Source organism: Homalodisca vitripennis, chromosome 3, assembly GCF_021130785.1.
Source record: "Homalodisca vitripennis isolate AUS2020 chromosome 3, UT_GWSS_2.1, whole genome shotgun sequence".
In the NCBI taxonomy this organism is placed as follows: domain Eukaryota; kingdom Metazoa; phylum Arthropoda; class Insecta; order Hemiptera; family Cicadellidae; genus Homalodisca; species Homalodisca vitripennis.
The window spans coordinates 110,358,350-110,381,871 of record NC_060209.1 but is presented as its reverse complement, the minus strand read 5'-3'; the positions used below and the strand labels follow the sequence as shown (position 1 = coordinate 110,381,871).

At 33.8% G+C, this 23,522-nt stretch overlaps 1 protein-coding gene across 1 annotated transcript in view; it reads right to left on the bottom strand.

Annotated features, from left to right (window-relative positions):
- LOC124357292 (protein argonaute-2-like) overlaps window positions 1-23,522 on the bottom strand; it is an 88,696-nt gene that overhangs the window by 52,932 nt on the left and 12,242 nt on the right. The window contains exons 6-8 of the mRNA XM_046808951.1: window positions 21,933-22,078; window positions 13,829-14,075; window positions 3,567-3,699 (exon numbers count right to left, since the gene is read on the bottom strand). Coding sequence (XP_046664907.1) covers window positions 3,567-3,699; window positions 13,829-14,075; window positions 21,933-22,078 — 526 coding nt within the window. The remainder of the gene's footprint in view (window positions 1-3,566; window positions 3,700-13,828; window positions 14,076-21,932; window positions 22,079-23,522) is intronic.

Sequence of the window (23,522 nt, the reverse complement as noted above, 5' to 3'; positions counted from 1 at the left end):
TGTTTTACTACCTTCCTCAATGGTTGTCTCGTCTCCTGGAAGTGGAAGGGGAGATTTAAAGCTGCTGAAGTACTGTTACTTGTAAATTATTAGGGTTCCTTATAGGACTGTTGCTTAAAATAGCACAGTCAACCATAGTTTTAAAAACAGTCTTAAAATGTTCTACTATTTGCTGAGGGTCATTACAAGTTTTATTGTCAATTTTAAGTTCTTTGGGGCCTCCTAGTGACTTCTTGGTTCCTCTTTCATTGTTAATAATAGTCCAGATGGCTTTAGTCTTATTTTCTGATTGTGCTATTTGGTTGGCTGTTGACTGACATCTGAACTCTTTTATTTTCAAATCATAATTCTTTTTCTTGGTGGCAGCCTCCTGTTTGTGTTCTAATAAGCCTATAAGAACATACTGATTAATAGCATTTAAGAACTCCCTCTTAAGTGTTGAGTTCCAGGTTCCAGATTTTACATTTGTTTCTATGCTGGTTATATTTTTTATATGGACATGATGCAATAAAATTGGAAAAAATTGTCATAAGCAGTCTCAACATTATCATTGTTGAAAACGCCATCCCAGGTTTCAAAAGTTAATAAATGTTTTAAACTATGTATATTGTAATAACTAAAAATTCTCTTTTTCCTCAATATTAGTTGTCTTTTCTGTTAAAATCTGAAGCATACAAAGTTGGAGCATGTGATCAGAAATCCCTGAACTTAGGATCTTGATAGACACTTCATCCTCCTTTAGGTTAGTGCAACACAGTCAATTGATGTTTGAGACTGTGGTGTTATTCTAGTGGGAGGGAGAGGGATAATTTTAATGTTATAGCTGAGAAGTGTTTCGCTAAATAACACTTGGTCGCGATCAGGCTTGAGGCAGTCAATGTTGTTGTCACCAACCACAATGATTGAGGTCTTCCAGGTTGGTACCTTGTCTAACACTGATGCAATGACATTCATGCTCTCAGACAGTGAACTCTGAGGAGGACGGTAGACATCTAATATGTGGATATTTTGTTTGAGGGGTTTTACTCTCACCATAGCTGTCTCACAAATAAGTTCAATGCTGAAGTTATGCACTTGTACTGGCTCCATTTTATCCATTAAGGATTCTTGACAAATTGCAACACCTCTCAAATGATTTTGTCCACTGTACTCTGCTGTTAGACAGTAATCTTCAAGACACTCGTTGATGATGTAATCCTGAGTCAGTCCATGTTCAGTTAGTATAACCACGAAGGTGGCTTACACGGTAAATTTTGTTACTAATTCTGCCCGCATTTTGGTGAAAAACTGTTAGGTGATCAAAACAGGTATTTTGTGAAGCGTCTTTTAATGAGCTAGTTTGGATTTTAATTGATGTTTGTCATATTACTGTGACATAAAAAACTATTGGGTTGATGAGTTTCAGTCTGCACTGTAATCTGGTATTTTTGTAATCAAGGAAGTGGGTGACTGTTGATCAGGGATACAGGACGGCTAGTTCGTGGGAAGCCATAGTGTTTTATCATATTTTCATGTAAAATTCAAAATAGCTTTTAAAAAATCTTTCTAATTTTCAATTTTGTCCGTTGGTTTTGAGTTGAAGGGAGGTTTTTAGAAAGATTCATCTGTGCAGTTGTTTAAGGTAAGTTTTTATTACCAATGCTAGAAAATGAAGTTAATGGGAAATGTTCTTTTTTTGTCTTTTGGACAGGATCGTAAAACTGCTATGGGAGTTACATTTTGAATAGGGAATTGTGCATGAACATTTGAGGCTTTAGACTTATAAAATTGAAGAGAGACACTGCATTTATTCATTATTTTCTTGGGAGCTGGTTTTTTTTCAGTGTTAAAATAACTTTTATATTTGTGTGGGAAATTTCTATTTGTCTTCTTGTCTGTTTCAGAATAGAGAGTGCTTATTATTTTTAGGGGTTGGTTAGTTTGGCCTAGTACTGTCATTGGCATGGTCGAGGTGTTGTTCAGTGATGAGCTTTGTTCTGCCAAAGATGTAGTCATTGAATGGTCCAGTTTTTGACTGCAGGTTTGAGTAAATCCTGGGGTTTGGTTTGGTTTGGTTCAGTCGTAGGTAAGGTCAAGGTATTGCTTTGTCTTTGATTAGTTAAAGTTTTAATAATGAACTCAATGTAATCTACTCTTGTTTTAATTTCAGACATACCTAATAGGAGAGAGAGCAATGTGATTACTCTCGATTACTGGGATAACTTCCTCAGGTGGAGAAGTCTGGGAGAGTCTTTAAAAGTTATGGCTGGCATTTCATGATTTTTAATTTTCTTTTGCAGCCCTGAGATACAGTTCTCTTATTCTTGTTGCATAGTCATCTACGAGTTGACCTAATTTTAGATCATTCTCCTCATAGATTCTCTGAGCTTCTAGCCGAAGGTGCTTCTCTTTATTATTTGGGTTGGAGATCTGCATTTAATAGTGATAAATGTATTTTATACTAATTAGTTAGTTTTTTAGATTGAATGCCTCCATCTTCAAATGCTCATTCTCCACCACCAATGCTGATTCAATTTTGGCGGCCATTTGTAGTTCATCTTCTCAGGATATTGGGAGTTCTCTAGAAAATTATTTTCAATAATACTTTTTTCAAGTTTTTGAATTGTGTCTGAACAGCTAAATGCTGTATGGTCAACTATTTCTTGGTTAGGTAGGCATGTTTGGTTTATCGTTCTACATATTATGCACTGCCAATTTTATGTTTCACGGATACCAGTAGTAGTTAATTTGTTCAAGTTATTTTATTTAAAATTTTGGGATCCAGCATGGTACCATTTACATAAGCTTGTACATTTTACACCAGAATACTTTACTGCAATACTGCATTTACCACAGGGATACTTAGGAGCCATTGTAGAGTCTAATTTGAAAATAGGTAGTGAAACAAGTACTTGTCAGTTTTAACAGTATTGTTAGTTCTAGCAGTAAAGAGTTGTATTGAGGAATGAAATTCAGTAACATTGGTGATTATGCAGTTAGATAGCGAGCAGAAGTCCGAGGTCAGTTATCAGTAGACGCACTGTCAGCGCTGTAGGTTAGTTAGTGCTCCCGGCTGACTGACACACTTACTCTAGCTGTTTGTCTGCCACCTGTTGCTCAGCTGTTAAGTGTTGGAAGTTGACGGCAGTGAGTTGGCTACGACGTTACACCAGATTTGGTGATTTTAAATAATTAGTGCTTGAGAGAAAGTGGTTTAATTTGTTCATGTAGAAGAAAAATATATTAATTTTAGTCATTTTACTGTGTGACATTAAAGTTTTGTGTAGTAGCAAAACTAAATTCAATAAAATATATTGTTCTCCACAGAACAGTGTAAACCTATTTACAAAATTAAAAAGATAAAAAATAGTAAAATATATTTTTATATATATATATATATATATATATATATATATATATGATTTAGTTGTGTATGTTTTAAATAATTAGGATATTTTAACATATAATCACAGCATTCATACCTATAACACACGCAATAAGAACAATACTTCCATACATATTTTCACAAAATGAATCCAACACAATTCTTTAACATTATCCAAGTCCGCAGTAAATGTTACACATACCTCTGGTGGTAGACAGATGTCTTTTGATGGGTTTCCTACGTGTATGCAGGGAAGATCCGGATATTTCAAAGTGTATTTTTTCTGTGTCCTAAAATACTCTTCTACAGTAATCCTTTTGCCATTAACAGTGAAACTGAAAACATAAGAACCTGGCTATATAAACTGGAAAGAAGCCATGTATGAATAGTTAACAGAGTACTCGTATGATCTGTTGGTTGATATTCATGTTAACAGATGGTTTGGGAATTATTAGAATCACACATGAAATAATGTGGCAACAATTCTAACATTTTAAATTCTGTGAAATTTTTTAAATAAATCAGTTTTAAGTTTTTAAAGGTAACAATCAACAGATTATGTTGATCAGTACAATACATGCATACACTTCAACATTTAATGTTTTAAACGAATATTAAATCCAAAACATTTTACACCACAAGATTTACTGTGAATCTCTTATTCCTAGAGACTCTAAAGGTTTTATTTCCATGGAATTGAATTGAATAACATATTTCTGGTTGTTACTGTTATAGCTATAATACGCATAACAAAAGTGCAACCATTTGTACTTGTTTAGATCGCCAGCTCTCGAGTATCGACACCAACAAATGTACCAACTTTATAGATACACATGGACAAAATATGATAGAAAGTTTTACTTGAATTTCATTTTCTGATTTTATTACATTTTGCATAAACAATCAAATAATATCGCTCAGTAAATATTGTGAACTGATAATATTATGGCATAATCATCTCTGAACTTCTGACATTGATCGACAACATTGTTACAAACCATTAATTTGTGTCAGTATTCTACCTCTGTTTGTAAACAAGAACTATTTTCCTACATTTACATGCCAGCTGACAGCTTACGACCACATGGAACACTTACACAGGCGACTGAATATCTCCAAATCATTCTTGTACATAATTTTAATTCCATTTATCAATTTGTATGTGTATTTATTTTATCTAATTTTTTATTCAAATTATGCACAAGCACATTTAAAATGTCTTGCTAGTTTAAGTATAAAAGCTACAAATTAAAGTGGTAAAAATAATAAAGGATTGGCTAAAATTGGCGATTTTGCAGTCTCTTAGATTAAAATTTATAACTTTTCATAAAAATTAGAGAATGACCTAAAAGTTGCACCAAATTACTCGTATAGATATATACTACAACAAAAAAATATATAGATGTAGTTTTGAGTAATTTAAAATTTTTAAAAATAATGTTTTAATGGATTACATAAAATTTTTTTGTAAATAACTAAAAAAGGAAAAATAATTTTACCGTGGGAAGCTATGTTATTATATTGTACATTTAGAAAGGAACAACCATACAAAATTTTGTGTTATTTCTCTCATAAATAAATTTTTTATGACAAATTTTGTATAAATACGCATAATTGTACTTCGCAACATTTTATAAATGATACAGCAACTGACTCTTACACTGTAAGAAACTTAAAATAAATATTCACATTATGGATGTACCAGTAAACAGATGATTGTAGGATCCATAAACAGTTTCAATACAGTTAAAAAAAAAAATTTACCAAGAAATATTTACACAATTTTATTTGAAATTTATTTACACTTTTTCTATTTACAAATATGCTACTTACAATTTCACTCCCGTGAGATCGCAAATTGTCAGTCATTGTAACTACTACACACAATAGCTAAGCACCTAACTACTAACACTACTAATATTTACAACCACAAAATAAAATAATGAAGAAGCCAGCATACAATAGTGCGATTACACTAAAGCATAAAGAATTAACAACAATAGATAGAGTCAGCTGATAATGTCACGTGACAATTACGAAATAAAAATGCATAGACCTCCAAAATAAAAATGATATTCATATTAATTATCTACAAATATACCAGGGAATTAAAAAAACATAAAACTTTAATCATTTGACGTCGTATTTATTTAAGAAAACGACGAATATCAAAGCGGCAATATATTGCCGCCTGGCACTTTTCAGACGCGATCTATGGCGGCAATATATTGCCACCTGGCCCGGAAAGGGTTAAAGCGTATAACTTTTGTTATTTTGTGAAATACCCAAGATAAAAATTTTACAAAAATGCAGACTATCAATGTTTTAAAACCTTTTATTGGATTAATGATCAAATAATTTTTCCTTCTATGTGTACATATTTTCTTCAGATCAGCTAAAATTACAGGAATTATGATGTTGACCAATTTTTTATAATGTTTAACCCTATGACTGATATGCAATTATATATATATATATATATATATATATATATATATATATATATCATTGTGAGTGAATTTGCCAAAAAGTGATACACCACGATATATTGTTGTTAAAACTTGGGCCAAAAATTGATATGCAACGATAGATTGTTGTTGAATGAAAAATTTACTGCAGCGTTATTTTTTTGCCATATAAATCTTACTATATTGATAGAGAAATATGTCTGCATCAAAATAAAAAATAACAGATAATTCTGTTATATACTATGTTTTGTCATCGAACTTCAACAAAATCACGATTTGGAAAGCTGTGCCATCCGAGCAAACGGCTTCTGCTCAACTCCAATTGAATAATGTTTATCGTGTCACTATCGGGTCGTTTGAGGTTATTAGTGTCTTCCATCGCCAGTTATGATATTTTTGAACAAAAATGAGTAAAAGAGACCGAATTCTCCTGTGAGTGAGGATATTTTGATTGGTATTGCTAGAGACGCTGGTGTGAATTTTCAATTTAGTGATAGTGGTTCATAAAATGCATCAAACAGAGACAGTAGTGAATCTGAATCCAGTGATGAAATTTTGTACTACTTGTAAAAAAAAAGTACTACTGACCCTGAGCAACCTACTACATCTGCATTTCAACCAAGAAGTAAAAGACCACTGATGCTATATAGGCCTAGAAATCTCGAGATATATTGACACCAGAGTTAGAAGAAGATCCACTTAGGCCTAGGCCTAGTGTCATTGAGCAATGAGTTAGTAGGCCTAGGAATAGACAAAATGATCCTGCTGATGACAGTAGTTGGGACGAGGTGCAGAAAGGCAATGCTCCACCTTACAATTATCAATTCACGTCTGCTGAATTGAGTGGGCCAAAGCATTGTCCACCAAAAAATGCTAAACCAATAGAGTACTTCAAGAACTATACTGACTGATTTTGTAAATGAAACAAATCAATAATATGCAAGATCATATACTGCTAAAAATTAAGAGACTGTCTCCATTTAGCCGGGTCAGGAAGTGGATACATGTAACCTTACCGGAAATGAAAGCATTTTTTTTCAATTATTTTAAACATGAGAATGATAACCAAGCCGAGATTGTGACATGCAACCGATTCCAAATAATTAAAAAATGTTTCCATATTGTAGATGTCAAGAAACTTCTGCCTTCCAGTACACAGACTAACATCCACTGAGAAGAAACCGAGTTACACTGGAGCAAAAATATGGAACTTACTGCCAAAGGAAATAAAGACAACCAGCCACTTTCATTTTAGAAGACATCTAAAACGCTGTCTGCAAGAATGACCGTTTTATTCCTTGAACTAATTTTACAATTGGAGACAACCATGTTTATAAGGACTAAGATTAAATGTGGTATTTTTACTTTAGTTCTATTACATTGTTTCACTGTATTACTATGTATTATATCATGTTGACGCCACTACTAGTCTTGAAGACTATGTAAATAAAGAGATTTTGACTTTAACTATTCCACATGGAAATCCCGGCTATGACCCTTGTGGTAGATTTCAACCCATTATTGTTCATGCAAATAGATTGTTCAAACTTTACTACTCTTCAATACAGGCTCTGTCTGTTGATAAATCGTTGGTTGGCACGGAGAAGCGAGTTGGATTGACTCTGTACCTTCCAAAAAAGAAACATGGGCCCATCACAGAACATGGGCTCAAAAAGACAAATTTAGAAACTACTTACCTACAGGGCTACACACTCATTGAAAGTTTTTGTCAAGTACACCACCAAAAAGGAGGAGTAGCAATTTTAGTGAAAGATATTAAAAACTATGCAACCGGTCTGGGAGGAAATAAATACAGTCAAGAACTTGTCTGTGAGCTGTCTGCAATAAAATTAACATTGAAAAAAAATGTCCTTCTACATTGTTGGAATCTACAGACCAAATAACAATTTTGACAAAGCATTAGAAATGTTATCAACCACCCTTGATTCTATACGTACATGGAATAGCCCAACTGTAATTATGGGTGACATCAATATTGACTGTCTTGAGACCAGCGGAAATAAAAAAAAAAAAAACTCCAAGACACACTTAAGTCTCACAACATCACAAGACTTAATCTACCACCTACACGAGTCACCCCACACAGTGCAACTTCCATAGATATGGTCTGCTCTAATCAGCTTTCTTGCGAACCAATAGTTACTGTTATCAACACCTTTATCTCTGACCACCACACAGGACAACTTGTGAAACTAAAAAACTCTAAAAACTATATACCTGACCAAATTATACACAACAGACATCTCACTAACAGAAACCTGGCACTTCGTAATAATCTGTTGAAAAAAGAAGGATGGAATGACATACTTGCCTCTACATCAGCACAAGTCTTCTATAATAAATTTTTAGAAATCATGACATACAACCTGGACTTGGCATGACCTTATACTCATACTTGCATCAAAGAAGAAAAAAAGACAACAGATTAAATATGAGCATGAAACAAAATACAAGCGTGAACAATTTCTTATAGCTCAAGAAGAATACCTGCTAACTGGTACAGAAGAAAACAAAGCTACTGCAACAGAAAGAAAGAGGACCTATGACCTTCACCTAAGGCCCAAAGAAAACATCTGACATCCAAGTTCATTAATGAAGCTCACAACAAAAGCAGAGCTATATGGAATATTATAAATCAAGAGAGGTGCAAAAATAAGTGTACAAATGAACCAATAAAACTTAAAAACGATGGTACACTGAGATCAGACCCCATGATAGTAGCAAAACAACTCAACGAATTTTTTTCAAGTATCGCCAACAACACACTTGCTCAAGCTGTCTATGATGGAATGCCTGTTACACCGCCTCCCAGGCTGAAAATAAATGTCACTCTTGCTCTTTGGCCGACAACTCAAAATGAAGTGAGAACAAACATAATGCAAATCAAATCGAAAAATGCAACTGGCTTTGATGACATTTCTACAAAACTGATAAAACCCTGCATTGACCCACTAATATGCCCACTAACAGATATAATCAATAATTTATTTGCACTAGGTATTTTTCCATCAAAATTAAAATCAGCAAAAGTCTATCCAAAGTTCAAAAAAGGAGACCCAACTCAAAACAGTAACTATTGGCCAATCTCCTTGCTCCCTGTAGTATCCAAAATTATTGAGAAAATTGTACTGTTACGTCTTCTAGACCATCTCAATAAAAACAACCTGGTACCAAGCAATCAACATGGTTTTGTTGAGGGTAAATCTACGACAACAGCCCTGGCAAGCATTGCTGAATATCTAATGTCAGTTTTAGACGTGGGAAATACAACAACTGCAATATTCCTGGACTTCACTAAGGCTTTTGATTGTTTGTTTGAAGGTTATTTTTGACGATGGAAAGATTGTGAAGGAAACAGGATTTTGCCAGACATTTGCCATCGTTCAGTAAAACAATAAATCAATAACACTACATTTCGAGATCTGCAATCTGATCTCTTCTTCAGGTAATAACTAAATTAATACATATTTACAAACTAGGTTAAAATAAACAAATCATACCAAAAAAATCTTATGGAGGAATTTGAGTGAAAAGCTTTGGCTTCAGCTCAGTTCAAACCAAAGATTTGGTGGAGGTATGTGGATGATACCTTTGTTATTTTTTCTCATGGAGACATTGAATTAAATAAGTTTTTGAATCACATTAATAGCATTTCTCCTTCCATCCGCCTCACAATGGAAGTGGAAGTCCAAAACAAGCTTCCCTTTTTGGATGTGTGTGTATTAAGAGATAGGGATGTCCTTAAGACAACTGTGTTTTGAAAGAAAATATTTAAATTATCAATCCAACCATCAAAAATCTGTCAAAGAAGGAGTAGCCTACTTGTTGTTTGATAGAGCAAAGAGCTTGTGCTCAGATAAAGAGGGATTAAAAGAGGAATTAAAGAAAGTTGAATCGGATCTAAGAAGCAATGGGTACCCTCAATTAGTAATAAGTGCAAACAAACCAGAAGAATCATTCCTGAGTCAGAAAAACAGAAGTGTGATGAATTTGCGTTTATGTCAATCCCTTATGTGCCAGGATTATCGGAGAAAATTAGAAGAGTAGGTAGAAAGTACAACATTAGAACCGTGTTTAAAACACACAATACTCTTAGACAAAGTCTCATAAAAACAAAACCAAAAAATAGCACATAGGATTCCAAAAACTGTGTTTACAGTAAAAATGTAGTTGAAATAGGGAATACATAGGCGAGACAAAGACCACTAAACGTAAGGATAAAAGAGTACAAAGAAAACCCAAGAAAGGGTCTCACAGAAAAGTCAAAAATTGCACACCATTGTTGGTCCGAAGACCATCATATGAATTGGGATGAAGCTGACATAATACATCGGGAACCACATTTCTTCAAAAGGAAATTTATTGAGGCAACATACATTAAATTGGCAGACCAATCAATCAGTCAACCATCAGTCGAGATTAGGCCGCTTTGGTTGCCAATTCTAAAAAATGAACTAAAAAGAAAACCAAACGGATCAGATATTTGTAATAAACCAATGCGGAGTTACAATATGGTTTTAAGAAGTTAATCTAGCATGAACCAATAATAATAAAGAGGGCCCATTCCTGTCCCCCTTCCTTTTTATTTCCGCCATCTTGTTTTTGTCTACCGTGACGATTGCCATTAGCTAGTGCCCTCTGGTCAGTCGTAGGTTGTTGGTAGACAAATGCAGACGTATTGTGACCTGTATTCTGTAGTTCAGTTTTAATGATTGGTGTTGTGTATAGTTATTTATTAAGTGCATGTTTTTAGAGTTAGTGAAGTTGACAAACAACATGGTGGTTGTAATTCATGACTTAGGCGTGCCACAGCGCTTTGGTATGATTCGTTTATTTTAACCTAGTTTGTAATTATGTATTAGGTTAGTTAATTACCTGAAGAAGAGATCAGATTGCAGATCTCGAAACGTAGTGTTACTGATTTATTGTTTCACTGAACGATGGCTTTTGATTGTTTTGAGTCACGACTTGCTTCTCAAAAAACTAGAAGACCAAGGGATCAGAGGAACATCAGCAGATTGGTTCAGGAGTTACTTAACAGGAATAACTCAGGCAGTCAAAATAAAAACTTCAAATAATGGAGTAACAAAAAGAACCGTCTCCAAAGCATTGCCAGTTGACAGAGGCGTCCCACAAGGATCAGTACTGGGCCCTATTCTCTATATTATCTTTGTCAGTGATTTTCCTGAATATATCACAAACTACTGCTCTATGCAAATGTACGCTGATGATACAGTCATCTTACTAAAAAATACACACCCATCACAATTGGAAATAGAGTCCTATATAGCAATAAATCTGGCAATAGAGCAATAGAGTATTGTCAAGCAAATGACCTAGTACTAAACAATAACAAGACCCAGCAACTGGTATTAGGAAGAAGAAAGGATGAAGTACTGGAACTGCCGGAGGCCGAAAGGGTGGATAGTGTGAATTACCTTGGAGTAGTCATAGATGAAACTCTCTCCTGGAATGACCAGGTTGACCAATTATGTAGAAAACAGCTCAGCATTATATGTACTAAGAAGACTAAAACAGATTGCCAGTGCGGAAGTTGTAAGATGTGCTTATTTTGCTCTGTTTGAAAGCCTCCTCAAATACGGGATAAATGTATGGGGAAGCTCCTCCAAAATTAACATACAAAGGGTACTCAGAAAAAAGCAGTCCATATACTAACAGGATTAGGACCCCAGGAATCCTGTAGAGATGCCTTTAAACAGCAAAAATTACTGACTGCAGTAGCTCTGTACATCCTAGAAGCAGTTACTTATGCCAGTCAAAAAAACCTGACAAGAGGAGCTGATGCACATTCCTACAATACAAGAGCAGCACAAAATTATACACTTCCCACCCATAGAATGACCCTCTTTGAAAAACAACCCACATATGCCGGAACAAAATTTCTAAACATCCTACCACAAGAGGTCAAAAACACCACCAGACAACAGCAGCTCAGAAGAAAACTGACTACCTGGCTTCTTCACCGTCCTTACTACTTAATTGAGGAATTCCTGGACTGGAGGAGAAATGATAAATCAACACCTTTTCAACCGACCTGAATTAATACACATTTATATTATTTGTATACCTATATAATGACACCATTCTAATCTCAAAGATTATGAATAAAGCATATTGTCTATTGTCTAAACAACATAAATGGGGAATTGAATTTTGGGTCCTTTGTGACTCAATAACATGTTATTGTGTAGCTTTCTATTACTACAGAGGAGCACAAAGAACTCAGTAAAATGAAAGAGTTGTAAAGACTGGTTTAGGAAGCTCAGTTGTCATGCAACTGTTGTGCATGGCAAATTGCTTGACCTAGAGATACCATTTTTATCTGGACAACTTTTTTACCTTTGTATCTCTTGCCAGGACTCCGTATAATCATACTTTCACCATTGGCACTCTAAGAAATGACAGAAAAGGCATTCCTAATCAACTATTGGGAAAATATGCTGTGGGTCAGAAAACCTATGTGAGGAAAGGGCCTCTCCTAATAATGACTCATAGAGAAAAAAGTCCAATTCATCTCAGTTGTTGATTTTGTCTACTGACTGTCAGGTTGCTTCAGAGACTTACTCAATCGGTTGTGGACATGTACTGATAACGATCAAAACAAAAATTGCTCGTCATGGGTGATATTGACTCAACTGACCAGATGTGTGTGTACATGGACGAGCGCAAGACTGTGAAACATGCAAAAAAACTAATTTTTAATGTTTAATGGATGCACAGTGCTAAATTCATATGTCTTGTTTGTATAAGTTAAATACAACACAAGGCCATCTGAAAAGTGCTGAGTTCATGAAAGAAGTCATAGGATATTTTTTTCGGAATGGCTAGCTAGTAAGCAAATTCCGCAAAATCTTCAGGGTTATGGTGATGGTCCATCAGTTGGTTTCGGACTCAGAAAACTACCTGAGAAAAAGGAAAAACTGTGCCGAACCTGTTCAGGGGATAATTATCCTGATGGAAAGAAGCGGAGGTCTTGTACACTGCGTGTAAGGTGCGGTTTGGTGTACATGCTGAATCAAGCATGTTTGCCATTGAAGTTTCAAAAACATTTTAAAAATCTGTAAATAGTGTAAATATTAACTTTTTCATCACTATTGTGTTTTAACAGTAGTCAGTTTTTTAAAACAGAGATTACACAGAAACTTAACACAAATAGAATAATGAATGTGTGTGAATGCCCGGATCTCCAAAAAATTGCCTCTCATTCATGTAAGTGGTTTTATTATTTTACTAATAAGTGGTGCATTTTAAATTTTATACGCTTCCAGTTTTCTGGATTTATTAAAAATAATATGTAATTGTACAATAAATCACTGCCAATAAAAAATTTTGAAAAGTATGTTTAGTATTATAGCGAGAAAGTAGGAAAAATTTTATTTCAAAAATAAAAAGTAAAAACATTTTGTGAATAATTGTTTAGGCCATATTATATTTTTCCCTAATAGAGTATTTAAAGATATAAAGAACAAGACTAATTTCAAGTCTCTATTGTATTATTTAATAACACTATAAATTTTGTAGTAAAATACTACAAAACGCTTATCTGAATCCATCAGTGTAGGTATCACTAATATAAAAATCACATTATTTTTTGTGATTTAAAATTTTTTCACTGATCATTTAAATGGTTATACAACTTATAACAACACAATATACAATACATATTACTTACTCTATAGTAAACACTATATTGTTTTAATCATTCTAAAAAGTCACTATTGTTAACTCATGAGGTTTAATGGTACAAATGTGGGAAAATACTGAAAAACATATGCTCTGTACAAAGAAACAACTAACAAAGCTCAGCAAGTCATCCCAAGCAATTACTGTACAGCTGCAAATAGACAATTCCAGTTTGTTTATTTATTTCATGAACAGATTGTATTACAACTGTAAAGGATCAAACTATGTGTCATAATATATAATACAATTGTACAAAAGTAATAAAATTTACCTGTGCTTGCGACATGAATCTTTTTTGATACCATTTACTTTGAAGTATCTGTGACCAGACACTGTGGGGATTTCATATCTGATCCTCAAGCCCTTTATAGACTTCTCAAAGTCCTCAGCTTCATATCCTGTGAGCCCTTGTTTCAGGAGTTCAGATGTTGGTTTTATATCTCCTCGAATCCTTCTTCCCTTAATTTCCAAAATTACCTCTGTTAGTGGTTTAGCCTCTGGGAACCCTTTGTGAGCAACTGTAAAAAGACAAATATTTGCACTTGAAGTATAAGAGATTCAATTCTATTAAAACTCCCTTTACTCATAGTATATATATATATATATATATATATATATATATATATATATTGGTATCATTAAGCAATCATTACTGTACATTAAGATAATAGCATACACGTATTGTTAGAACTATGCAGTGAACGTAATTGATGAATGTCAAAGATTCAATTCTACAGAGGTTTGAAATATGAGGTCAGTCTTAATAGTTACAGACTTTTTGGCCTATTGCAGTAAGACTGTGATGCAGAGAATGTGTTTCTTTAATGCTGTACCCCTCCTACTTCAGTCTCTGTGATGTGTTCAAATGTAAGCTGTAATAGAAAATTCTGTTACATATGAGGTGCATTCCAAAAAACCACAAAAAATAGAATTTGTTCACCAACGATTTTATGTGGACAGAAATTGAATAATGCGTGAAAGCTGAGTGAGTGTGTCCCATAAAAGAAGTCATAAGAGAACTTGGAGAAAGTCAAGCATATTAATCCTTCCAAGTACCAGCCGTTTGATTACTAAATGTATCAAAATATGCCAGACAAATATTTTGCAATTTTGCAAAGACTTGTTAACATTGAAAATTTCTTATTTTTTCTAAATATAATAAGGGAAAAAATTGACCAAAAAAGTCTTTTTATTAAAAGAAAGTATGTAAACATGTTTAACCAAGTTTGTTTTAATTTATGGGTTAAAAAGAATACCTAGGTCAAAATCTTACACGTTATTGAAAAGTAAATTTACTTGTTTCTATTATTTATAAACATTTTGGAAATGTAAACCTTTAATGGGGATTTAAGTTTAGTAAGGAGCACATAAAGTACTTTATAAATATTAAAATTGTCAAACAAAAAATATTTATTGTTATTTAAAACTGTCACACAGTTTTCACATGAAATAATATTGAATTAAAATAATACATTATTTTGTTTACAATCCAAATAAAGTTCTCTTATTGAATAATACTGCATATAAAAATAAAATTACTTTATATACAATGAATATTATGTATGTTTATCATTAAAATCAACAAAAATAAATTGTTTATAAATATCTGTTTACACATATATCAAAGAAACTCAAAGATTTCACCATGTAAAAGGGTGTTGCCTAAGTTAACCTAAGCAGGAATATATATATATATATATATATATATATATATATATATATATATATATATATATAGAACTCTTCTCATTAAAAACCCAAAACGTTTACACAATTGGGAATTTCTAGAAAATCTTTATAAGCTTTAATTGCGATAAGTATGTTTTGATATATTACTGTCTAAAACTTTTACGGATTGTAGAAACAATTTTTCACAGTATTCTTTTTGCACTCAATGCTTGATTGCAACATAATTATGTATATTCTGTTTTGGTATTTTTTAAATTGCAAAATTAAATCCTTAGAAAATTAAATAATCATACAAACATTATCTTCAGTGAGTAAGGTTAAAGATTCTAAACATCAATTACCAATAAAATTGTGTAGAAGTACTTTTTTAAGTTTCCACAATGGCAGGGGAGATGGTTTAAAATGTCTTGATGGTTTCATTCAAGAAAACAAAATAAAATGGTTGGAATATGTTTGATTGACAACCAATGGTGCTAATGTTATGTATGGTGTTTACTCAGATTTGATTGCTAGAGAGCAGGAAGTTTCACTCTCTGTTATGTAGACCCACTGCGAGCCATTAGCAGTTAGTTTACATAAAATCAAAACCACTTTCAGGTTGTTTGCTATTTTATATAATGAAATGGGAATCAAGCACAAATCACTCCTCCTACATTGTGAAGTACATGGCATCACTATTTCACTACTTATAGTACGAAAACTCAATCAACGTGATTCGGGCACCATTGCAAACATCAGAAACTATCCTGTCTGCAGACATTGTTTTCAAAAGTCGTAGCGAGTGGTCAGATAACGCAATCAGCTGTTCATAAAATTCAATTTATTTACAACTTTATTGTTATAGTCCAGCACAGTTGTGGCTGTAGTGGTTATTTTGTTTATTTATTATGTGTGTTAACTGTAAGTATTTAATTATTGCATAAAATGTGTTTATTATGGTCCTGTAATGTTCTTATGTTAGTAGTTTTCGTAAATACAATAACATATTTGTTTACACAACCTAGATGCATACCGTAGTTTTGTTTTAGTCCAAGTCATCAATAGAACCGTCACAAGCAATAAAAAAAGTAACTATTGACTTATTTTTTCCCTGTAAATATAATTTTGTTACTATATTCTTCCTTTCTGATCATTTTCTTTTTACTAGGCTCAAAACAATTACATTTTTGGTTACTAAATTTCAAATTGATAGTTGCTGTTTTGTTCTAGGCCTAGGCCTATGAAGTTCTGAAACACATATAAACAAAATGGATACGGTACTGACTTGTTTTCTCAATCTAAATTTAATTTCATTAATTTATTCTACTTTTCTTATGTTTCTTATTCCTATGGGCTGAAGAAAATAACATTTTTGGCTACTAAATTTCAAATCGTTAGTTGCTGTTTTATCATCTATTACAAACTAAAAAACCATTCGGCTATTGATTTGTTTTCTCTCGGTCGTTGTACTTTGTACTATGTATGTAAATGGAAAGATCCAAAAATTGATGTAAATTATATGTATAACCACCAGTGGTGTAGTGGGGCCGGAGCAGCGCTCCGGCACAGCATCTTAAGCCGGAGCTGTGAACTGGAGCGCCACCTGCCTGTAAAAAGTGGTAGGCAGGTGACGAGTCGCTGGATAATAAAAAGGCCAGAACAAACCCGCATCACTTATATATCCGTTGAGTGGTATCAAGGTAATTGTAGGCGCTATGCAATAGACAACTCTTGTAACTCGCAACTAGCGCCTTCATAAAAATCAGGATGCTCTCTCACTCTCCCTCTCCCCCTCCCATGACAGGTGTGCCACACCACCCCGCCCGTCCATCTCCTACTAACTGCAGGAAATGTATACTTACACAGACAGGTCGAGACTTGTTATTCGCGTTCCCGGTCTTTATGTTGTTGTGAGTGCTTGTATGAAGCTATTATCGTCGAAAGTCTTAATTGTAGTGGTTGAGTTCAAACAGCGTACCATATATACTGTTAGTTTTGTTTGAGTTGAGTCCTCTACAATACATTTGTGAAAGCCTATTACTATTTTTTTAATTATTAGTTTGTGAATTTTGTGAAGTGATGGAACCAAAACCTAAACAAAAATATATAACATCATTTTTTAGTGCCCCTAATATGACTGACTCAAATCCAGTTCCTGGAACATCAAATCCAAAAGCTAAAATTAAAATAAGTAACTTCACTGAGCCTGAGCCTAATGAAAAGGAAGTTCGAGCAGATGACCCACCCACAGAACACAGTGGCCTGAAATTTGGACAGAAGATATGTGGGAGAGAAAGAAGGCGGCTTTTCCTTGGATAGACTCAAAGGAAGGTAAATTAGGCTGTAAATTTTGTTTTGAAGTCAGTAATTTGGGAGCCTACAAAAAGAACATGTTTCATTTTCTTATGAGTGGCGTTCGTACAAAGTTTGTTTTTATGGCTCAAATAGAACAAATCAACTCAAATCTTTGAGGAAAAAGATTATTGAACATAAACAGTTGAAAGCTCACCAAATCGCTCAAACAATTATTGACAAATCAAACAAACATTCGATGTCACAAGTAATTGATCAAATGAATCAATTGGGGATGCCATAAGTGAAGTAGCCGGGGTTAACCTTTTCCAGTCATTCATGGATAAACTTTATTCATTGTACAGCACATCTCCAAAGAATAAGCGAGAGTTAAGATAATGTGCACAGGAGCTCGATATTCAAATGAATAAAATCGGCAGAATTTTAAGCACGAGGTGGGTAGCAAGCAGTTTTTGTACTGTTTCAGCCGTGTGGTTTGGTTATCAAGCCTTAGTTAGCCACTTCTCTAAAGCAATGGATGATCCTGAGAGAACAACCACTGATAGATGCAAATATAATGGTTTATTGAAGAAGCTGACTTCCCATAAGTTTTTGTTAAACTTAGCATTTATGTATTACATTCTTGCTGAATTGGCTTTGTTGTCTGAAAGTCTGGAAAACAGAAGCATGTCCCTTGTATTTGCAGACAAACTGATTCATAGATCAATCAGATATCTGGAATCTTTGAAAGAAAAACCTGGGACAAGAGTTCTGGAGGCACAAGTCGCTATGAGGGAAGGCTGTTTTGCTTCTGTAAAGTTAAACGAAAACCCTAAAATCGTATCATTTAATGGTGAGCAGTTGATTTCTAGTGTAATCAGCAACTTAAAGAAGAGAATGTTTACCACTAGCTTAGGCGAAGAAATTGTCAAGAATGAGGAGTTAGTAGAGTAACTAAAAGTTTTGGAACCTGAATACTGGCCTACTGATACTCAACCTGGGTTTGGCAAAACTCAAGTGGAGCAGCTATGCAAACGCTTCAAGTCGAACATCTACAGAGCTGTGACTGCTTACAGGGATTACTTGGACAACAGCAGGGGGGTACCTGATGGACTGCAAGAGCTTATAAACTGCACTAAAATAATACCTGTAGTTCCGCTGACTGTGAAAGAGGGTTCAGCAGTATGAATAACATACTCACACCATTAAGGAACTCATTGACAGTAAGTTATGTCTCAGCCCTACTGTTTTTAAAACTCCAAGGTCCCCCGCTCCACAGATGGAAGCCTGACCCCTATGTCATGACATGGTTAAGAAGACATCGTTCAGCAGCCGACACCCAAACAAAAATAGCAGAACCTCCAAAGAAAGGTAATGGAAATGGAAAAGGAGAGGAATTTTGGGACATACTTTGGAGGTTATCGCACAATATTCATGTTCGTGTTACCGTTGAAAATATTACTTTTACAATATTTAATTGTTTTTAAAATGCATTTTTACGGTATTCTTTTCAGGCTACAATAATGTATTAGCACGACAGCACATTAATTTTTTAAAGTATGTCTAAAATCATAGCTTATCTGTTTGTCATTACAAATTGTGTTAGCCTAGTTTACGAAATAAAATGTCCTTTATTAATAATCAAAAAGATTTTTATTGCTATACCCAGCAACTCGCCGCTCCCATGGTGTAAGTATAATATATTTATATTACAGTTTTCACCATGAAATAACTACTACTGTTATAAAGTATATTTAATAATGAACCAGAATATATAACATTTATTAAATTCGCTCTAGTTTAAGTGAGTAAAACGACAGTTTAAGTGGAAGTCTACAAATCTAACGCTGCCGTCGGAACGCCAAGCTGACGACACGTGCCCGACCTGTGCGAGGGGAGCGGAGGGAATCTGCGCGGTAGCACACCTATTATACTTACACCGTTGTCGCTCCGGCACAGCTAAATTCGGCACTACACCACTTTGTATAACAAATATACACCTATAATATAATCAAGTTATCTAAACAGAATGTTGTTCTAGAATCATTTCTGAAAAAAAAAAAAAAAACAATGTATAATACATCATAATTGCAATTATATATGTATTTTTAAAGATAAAAAGAAAATGCATTTTTCCCAAGTCATATGCATAAAGTGCCGGGCTGTTTTTAGCATATTGGTAAGCATTTGGTAAAAAAAGTGTTGTAAAACTACTGTTCAACAGATTTTAATAATTTTGATGTTTTTTTTCTAATTAAATGAAGAATGTGAGTCATATTGTTATACAAAAGTTAAGTTTGAACCTAATTTGAGTATACACAGTATTTTTAAGATTTTTTCTTTATACAATGATAAAGGCCATAAAATTATAAATAAAACTCATATATAATAATATATGATTCTACAGTAAAAACAAATGTAAAATTATATGTATAAACAAAATGCAACCCGGCACCGACATTTTATAAATTGTACTTCATTTGTCATAGTTTAGAAACTAGATAGCGATAGTGTAGTTTTCACAATACATTAAATATAGGGATTTTTCAATGATAAAAAAAGCTAAAAAGGGATGATGGTGTACATTCCAAAACAATGGGTAGAAGTTATTGCAAACGCAAAAAGCTCAAATCAGTTTGAAGTTTGCATGATGTGGACTGATGATTTTAATAACCTGAATATTAATTTGCAGTCACTTATAACAACAATTTACTACAACAATTATTACGAAAAATAGTTAGGCCTTTCTGCTGCAAACTCAGCGGGAGTGACGGTTGGTGGTTTTTTGGTCGCACTTGGGGTACCTGCATGTAAGCTGAGTGAATGAAGAATGAAAGCTGATAAGGATATCATAATTCTATTAGTTGATTATTGTATTAAAGATAGTTTTGTTATAGTTCAATGAATATACTCAATTTTTAATTTTTAAGTGTAAAATTTTATGTTGCATCGTAATTAATTATTAAACATAATTTAGTTTTAAATGTCAGTTACGATATTGCAATAGGAATGATTTAATTTTTTTATTTGTGTTTAGAGCTTATGTGGAAGAGAGGACTTTTTAGTCCTAACTTCGCCTCTATAAATAAAGGCATTTTTCATTTGAAATTTTAATATTTCAACACATGGTATCAAATTGCAAGTGATGACTCTTCAACACTGCGAGGAAGAACATCTCACTAATATTTCAACACATGGTATCAAATTGCAAGTGATGACTCTTCAACACTGCGAGGAAGAACATCTCACTATGTTTTACAAGCATGGCAGACACATTTATTGACCATGAAAATGAAAGGACCTCAGAAAAGGAATCTCCCTCCAGTCAAAGTTGCTGTGTTTCCAAATATGTATGAAAGTCAATTCCTTATTAAGGCTGCAAAAAAGGGAGACTTTGATGCAATGTCAAAGTTCTTATGAGCAGAATTTGTTCCTTTCTACCAATAGCTCAAAGCAGAGGTTAACAACGTAACTGGCCTAGCACCAGCTGCTCAGTAATGTACCGTACAAGTTTCTATTTTTACTACTCTTTATGACACTGATCTGTGAAAATAAGTATGACAATGATATTAAAAAGTATTACAAATATAACGGTTTTTTATTGTTCAATCCTGTCACTAACTGAGATCAGAACAAAACAGATCAAAGAATAACGTTGTAACTGCCCTGGAACAGAGAAAAACGATATTCCTTGTAAACCAAATGTAAAACATCAATGTTTCAAAAATTCAAGGTCTTAGGGGCTTTATTCTATATATATATATATATATATATATATATATATATATATATATATATATATATATATTATTATTATTATTTCAAACTTTAATATTCAACCCTTTAAAACTAATAATTATTCACTATTATATATTTATAACTTGTTTTGATTTCTGGAAAACTAATAATATGTTATTCGGCGAACCCATTCACATTTATCACAATAATTATTTGATTTAAGAAATTGTGATATGCAAAGAGTGTTCAATATGTTTTTGTAGGTGCCACAAAAGAATCCTATTGCAATTTGTTTCATCGGTCTGGGCAACACTGATGATGTAATACCTTTCTTTACTTTCCTCCTTTAAATATGAAAGACATTTGCCAATCACAAAACAATTTCAGTTTGATGGAAACCAGTGAGAGTTGGATTTCTATCATGGTTAGCTTGAGCTATCTTATTTCTTCTCACTTGGTGGAAAGAAGGTGCGATTGGCATGAATGTGCTTTGATCCCCAAATTTTGGTAGTCACAGGTCAGAATTAATCAGAGATAAAGTAAAATTGTTCAATTGCTTTCCTAATGTAGCACTCTACAAATATCAAACCATGATTGATATCGATTTGCATGTGGGGATGTCAAATTTGAATGTGGAAAGTTGACATTTTTAAGGGGCATCATGATATGAAACTTACCATCCACATTAAGATACGGTTGCCAACCTAAGACGGCACTCTGGAAGAATCCATACCAAAGTTCATATCCATTCCCAAGTGGTGTTGTCATGTCTGGACGTGGAGGAGGTGTAAAAAATGACTTTCCGACTGGGACACACACTGGTCTGGATTAAAACACAAAGATTAAATTAGGTTAAATATATGATATTTATTTTTAAAGAATAGGTTGAAATATGTAATAGAGGTCTACCAGGCGGTACCGGCAGGAAGGCGCCCTTTGGGTAGACCAAAGATAAGATGGTGCGATCAAGTGGTCGAAGATGTGACCCGGTGTGGAGGGTCTGTGGATCTGGCGGAAGACAGGGTGGCGTGGAAGAGGCTCATAGACGAGGCAAAGAATCGACTGAGATTTGTTACGCCCCGGCAGTAAGTAAGTAAGTAAGGTTGAAATGTAATGAGGTATTTTTTAACAGCAACAAAAATTTTGGTTGTGAGTTTAGGCTGAGAGTGAAGTGGTTCAGGTTTAACAGTAAGTTATGATGCTTAACAACTGCCGTAATGTAGATCTTTTAATCTATCTCGGGTTTAAGTTTCAAACTATTGAATTCTATCCTGGATTATGGAACCTTCAGAAGATTACTATCCTTATGGAACTCTATCATCCTAAGTGTGAATAGCCAGTGAACACAATTTTTGACGTAGTTCACGTACTTGCCACCATCGTTTCCCCCATCTACCCTTCCCTCTCTTAACCCTTCACTGACCCACCAAATTACAAGCGTCTCTTAACCCTTCACTGACCCACCAAATTACAAGCGATTCAGAGTATCTTGCAGATGTTCTGTAGAGGTTTTATCGATAGTAGTCGGAACTCCTCGGTTCTGCCCCTCATACTGTTGCTCCAAATCCACTAATAGCCTCCAATGTTTAAGAGTTTAAATCATCCCTGAGACGGATTACAAATCTTACAAATCCTACCATAGCACTCACACTCAAATTGTTTATGGATATGGATATTACATATTTAATTTACATAAATAAAAACATAACAGAATGCACTACTCATTTTGTGATGAAAAATTATTTCGAATTATTTATTTTTTTATACTGAAATCACAAAACTATTGAAATCACATCTTTGTCAGGTGTCAAAACCTAAGACAAAGGGTACAGCAGGCCACAAAAATAAAATTATTTTATTTAGACAATTTATTGTTGAAACATTTATGAAAAATATTGGATATGTCTTAAACCCATTGATCAGTTACTTTTGAATAATTTGTTAGTCAAAAAGTGCAAGAGTGTACATCCTTTGTGTCCTAAATGTACAAGCAATGTTTACAAAATATTTTTAAAATAAATCATTATTGGGCTTTTATGTGGGTTTCGTAAACAAACTTTAAAAGCATCTTTTAATAGTGAAAATTAATTCAAAATTGGAATGTTTTATGTCCATAATTCACACACAGGAGTCATTCATGATGACTTGTGAGGATTAACCCTTCAACGTGGTTCCACGTGACAGTCACGGCCGACTGACGAAGCCCGTTGCGGTGGTTTCACGTGAACGCCACGTTTTCGTGCAGACCGTACGCGTAAGCGATCTAG